This window comes from Cebus imitator, unplaced genomic scaffold, assembly GCF_001604975.1.
Source record: "Cebus imitator isolate Cc_AM_T3 unplaced genomic scaffold, Cebus_imitator-1.0 Scaffold145, whole genome shotgun sequence".
Lineage (NCBI taxonomy): Eukaryota > Metazoa > Chordata > Mammalia > Primates > Cebidae > Cebus > Cebus imitator.
In genome coordinates this window covers 3,427,144-3,432,090 of record NW_016107460.1, presented here as the reverse complement: position 1 = coordinate 3,432,090, position 4,947 = coordinate 3,427,144, and the positions used below count along the sequence as shown (strand labels likewise).

Below are 4,947 nucleotides of genomic sequence, written 5' to 3'. Positions count from 1 at the left end.
AAAAAAAAAAAAAAAAAAAGTAAAACAAAAATAAAAATACTTTGAGACAAATGAAAATGAAGGCAACACACAAAATCCTATGGGATGCAGCCAAAGACATTCTCAGAGGAAAATTTATAGTACTAAGCACCTACCCTAAGCAAGAAGGAAAAACTGAAATTGTAACTTTTGACCTTAAGAAATTAGAAAAAGAAGAGAAAACTAAACCCAAAGCGGGCAGAAACACGGAAATAATAAAGACTGGAGTGGAAATAAATGGAATCGAAAACAGCAGAGAAAATCAGTGAGACCAGGGGTTAGTTATTGAAAAGATCAACAGAATTGACAAAGCCTTAGATAGACTGAGAAAAAAGGAGAGAAGAATCAAATTACTAAAATCAGGGGAAAAGACTTTATATCGATGAAGACGAGACGGGGGAATACTGTGTACACTAAACAAATTAGCCTAGAAGAAACGGACAGATTCCTAGAAAAACCAACCAGACTGAAGATCAAAAAATCTGGATGGACCTAATACAAATAAAGATTGCAGTAGTATTAGCAATAATAATAAAATTTCCCACAAAGAAAAACCCAGGTGACTTTACTGGTGAATTATTCCAAACAAAGAATTAACACCGATCCTTCACAAAGACTCCAAAAATGAAAGAGGAAGGAACACATCCTAACATGTTGTTCGGCCAGCGTTACCCTCATACCCAAACCAAAGACCTCCAAGAAAAGAATGCCGCAGACCGATATTGCTTATGATCACAGACACAAAAATCCTCATTAAAATTCTAGCAAACCAAGTCCAGCGGCATATTTAAATGGTCCTGTACCATTGTCAAGTGGGATTTATCGTATGAAAGTTAACGCAATGCAGCACACTAACAGAATGAAGGGAAGAGAAGACACGAGCATCTCAGGGGCCACAGAAAAAGCAGTTGACAAAATTCCACATGCTTCTATAATATTAACAAAAAACACTCGACAAATTAGGAATAGAAGGCGCATCCTCAGGGGGATGAGGGCATTTAGGGAACACCCACAGCCCCTCCTCGGACCGCAAAGGAGGGTGGCTGCTTCTGCCACTTCTCAGCACTGCTCTGGAAGCTCTAGCTGGCAATACGTAAGAAAGGAAGCAACACGCACACGGATTTGAAAGGAAAACGTAAAGCTGCTTGTTCCCAGATGACGTGATCCTTACATACAAGTCTTGCAGCATGCATGCATGCACACACGCCGCACACGCATGCGCACACGCCGCACACGCAGACACACGCACAGGCACGCGCACGCGAACACACACACAGATGCACGCACACGCATGCATGCACACACACACATGCACATGTGCACACGCACGTGCACACGCACACACATGCAGACACACATGCATGCACGCACACGCACACACACACGCACACACACAGAGCTAATAAGTGAATTCAGCAAAGTTGGAGGATACAAGACCAACACACAAAAATCGGATTTATTTTTAAGCCAAATAGACCTGAATAGAATTAAAAATAATTCTATTCACAAGTATCAAAATACTAAAGTATACTAGGAATAATATTTACCCTAGGTGACAGACTTGTACCTAAAACATTGCTGAAAGAAATTGAAGACCTAGAAAAATGGGAAGACTCCTTATATTCATGGATTGGAAGACTAAATATTGTTGAGATGTCACTACTACCCAAAGTGACCTACAGCTTCGATGTGATGCTTATTAAAATTCCAGTGAGGCCGGGCGCGGTGGCTCACACCTGTAATCCCACACCTGTAATGAGAGGCTGAGGTGGGCAGATCACCTGAGGTCAGGAGTTTGAAACCAGCCTGGCCAACACCGTGAAACTCTGTCTCTACTAAAAGTACAAAAATTAGCCGGGCGTGGTGGTGCGCGCCTGTAATCCCAGCTTCTCTGGCGGCTGAAGCAGGAGAATCACTTGAACCTGGGGGGCGAGGTTGCAGTGAGCTGAGACTGCGCCACTGCACTCCAGCCTGGGCGACAGAGCGAGACTCTGTCTCAAAAAATTTTTTTTCAATGGATTTTTATTTATTTATTTGAGACCCCGCCCCTCTGAAATGGAAAAGCCAATTCTAAAATTCATGTGGAATTGTAAGGGACCCCTGAAGAACCAAAACAATCTTGAAAAAGGACAATATTGAAAGCCTCACACGTCCCAATTTCAGGACTCACTACAAAGCTACGGCGATCCAAACCAGGTGGTATAGCGTAAGGGCAGACACACACACGAACGGAGCAGAACTGAGGTCCAGACATGGACCAGGCAGCTCTGGTCAACTGACTTTTGAGTCTGTGCCAGGACCACTGCACTCTAGCCTGGGCGACAGAGCGAGACTCCATCTCAAAAAGAAAAAAGAAAAGAAAATGATACATGGGCTACAGGGATGAACCCTGAAAACACCACACGGAGTGAAAGAAGCCAGGGAGATGGAAGCTCCATCCGTGGTGGGAGGGACCCGGCAGGCGACCCTGGCTGTCCCAGGCCGTGCAGTGTGGCTGCCTGCAGGGACCTGGAGGCGGGCCCCCAGCTGGGCTTCTCATCCCCTGGCCTTTGCTGGCTGCTGGGGACGGCCTACCAGCTAAGTGGGCGGGGACACTGGAAGAGCTTCGTTCCACGGGGTCAGGTCAGGCGCGTTCCTTAGAGCAGCCCCCATGCACTCCAGCCCGGCCACCCCTGACTGAGGGGTCTCAGCACCCTGGCGGGAGGCGCTGGGACGCACCGTGAGAGTGGTGAAGACCCAGTCCCTGGGGAGGCCCCGGGCCTTCCTGAAGGTGTCATTGATGTGGTGGTTGAGACGCTCCATGCTCCACACCGTGTCCTCCTTCAGCAGCACGTACAGGGGGTTCTTCTTCTGCATGAACTGGGGGCACAGCGTGTCCAGAGGGCCTGTCCTCACAGGGTCCCCAAGAGGGCATCCCCCCACCCAGAGGGCCCGTCCTCACTGGGTCCCCAAGAGGGCGTCCCCCCACCCAGAGGGCCCGTCCTCACTGGGTCCCCAAGAGGGCGTCCCCCCACCCAGAGGGCATGTCCTCACTGGGTCCCCAAGAGGGCGTCCCCTAACCCAGAGGGCATGTCCTCACTGGGTCCCCAAGAAAGCGTCCCCCAACCCAGAGGGCCTGTCCTCATGGGGGGGTCACCTGAGACAGCTTCCTCCTAACCCTGCTCCCCCAGCCCCTGCCATGACCTGCCTGCAAAGACCCTCCTGCAAACCCCTTCATCTGCTGAGACGCCCCCTCAGCTGTGAAGACCCCACAGATCCTCACATAAGGCACATACCCTGGACTCTCCCATGAAGACCCTTCCCTAGAGACCTCTGCCCACAGGGCCCTCCTCTGACATCCGCTCAGGATCCCCTTGGTTCCCACCCACCCACACCTCATCCTCAGCAAACTCAGCTGCCGCTTGGGAGCCAGGCTGCGGGTTGGGGGCTGCAGGGCTCTGAGCCCTTTCACCAGCTAAAGGGGTTCCAGCCACGCCCTTCTTCTGCCACGGCGGAAAGAGGGAGGTGAGAGGCAGTGCTGACTGCAGGTGGGGGCAGCCCAGGCAGCCTCTGGGGCTGGGCCACCGCGGGGCCTGGGCCACCTCCGTCTGCAGCTGCACCTGCTCTGCACCCCCTCTTGGTGAGAACCTTCCTCTAAATTCATCCCAAGGCTGCAGGGAGGGCCCTCACCAGTTGCAGTCTTACCTGGTTGGTCAGGTGGCTGCTGAGGTCGCTGGAACGGGGGTCGTAGAGGCTGAGGGTGAGGCGGGCGTAGCCATGGCCGAAGAAGACCATGTAGGGCACGGCGCAGGCGATGAGCAGGTAGGAGCGCACGTCGAACTTCCTCCCGTCCAGCAGCAGCGGGTTCTGGATGTACCTGGGGGCACCGCACCGGGGCTGCTGGGCTGAGCCGCGGGCTGCCTGGCCTGGGTCCCCTCGAACTCCACACCCGGCCTGGGCCATTTCCTCAGCTCCCTGCCTATGCCCCAGGCGTGACCTCCAGGGAAAGGGGGCATTTCTGGGCCTGAACATGTCAGTAGAGTTGGGAGGAGGGGCCTGGCACCCTGGTCCCTGCCCCAGGGCGTAACAGCAGTAGGAGACTGGAGGGCTGCCTGGAGGAGGAGGAGGGCATGAAGTGGCTTTGGAGAGGAGGGGAAAGAGTATGCCAGGCGGCTGGGGGCGGGGCGCCAGGCAGTCGGCGGGGTGCGCCAGGCAGAGGAGCGCTCCAGGGGGAGCTGGGCTGAGAGAGCCTGCCTGGTGGAGGGACCCCAGGGAGGAGCCGATGGAAGCTGGGGGCGGCGGACGGCAGCTGTGGTCAGAGCGAGGCTCTACGCGGGCCAGGGGTGAGGTCGACAGGTCTAGACCTTCAGCCTCCAGCAGCCACGGGGCTTTCTGGAGCAGGGAAGGAGTGGTCAGCTTGGCCACAGACCTGAAGGCTGCAGCTGGCTGACCGGGCTGGGGAGCAGGGGGCCGGTAGCCGGGAGACCAAGGCCAGGCCAACTGCAGGACTGGGGTACAGGGTCCCAGCCGAGGGTCAAACTGACCAGCCCCTCCACCCTGGGTCCTGTGTCTGTGGCCCTGGCCTGCTGCGGCCCCTCCCCTCTGTGGTCGGCACCAGGGCTGGGGGTGCGGCAGCTTTCCGCGGCCGAGGGCTCCTCAGCGGCCCTGTTGACCGCGCAGTGGGGCCCGGGTCAGCCCGCCCAGACCCCGCCCTCCGGGCGCCCGCTCCGCACCGCTGCACCACCCGCGCCTGAGGCCCCCGGAGCCGCAGCTTGTGGTAGACGGGGTCGTCCTCGATGCTCTGGGTCTTGGCCTGCAGGGCGGCGACTTCCTCCTGGCTCTGGAGCAGGAAGATGCCTTTGCCCTGGTTGGAGGCCGTGGGCTTGCAGATCCACGTTTGGGTGTCTGCAGAGAGCGCGGCCTGAGCCCTGGCCCCGCCCGGCCCCGCCC

The 4,947-nt window shown here is 55.6% G+C and overlaps 1 protein-coding gene across 1 annotated transcript in view; it reads right to left on the bottom strand.

The window, feature by feature from the left end:
* The window catches only part of TTLL10 (tubulin tyrosine ligase like 10), an 11,101-nt gene that overhangs the window by 2,892 nt on the left and 3,262 nt on the right, over nt 1-4,947 (bottom strand). Inside the window, exons 6-8 of the mRNA XM_017542551.2 lie at nt 4,731-4,902; nt 3,703-3,874; nt 2,737-2,877 (exon numbers count right to left, since the gene is read on the bottom strand). Coding sequence (XP_017398040.2) covers nt 2,737-2,877; nt 3,703-3,874; nt 4,731-4,902 — 485 coding nt within the window. The remainder of the gene's footprint in view (nt 1-2,736; nt 2,878-3,702; nt 3,875-4,730; nt 4,903-4,947) is intronic.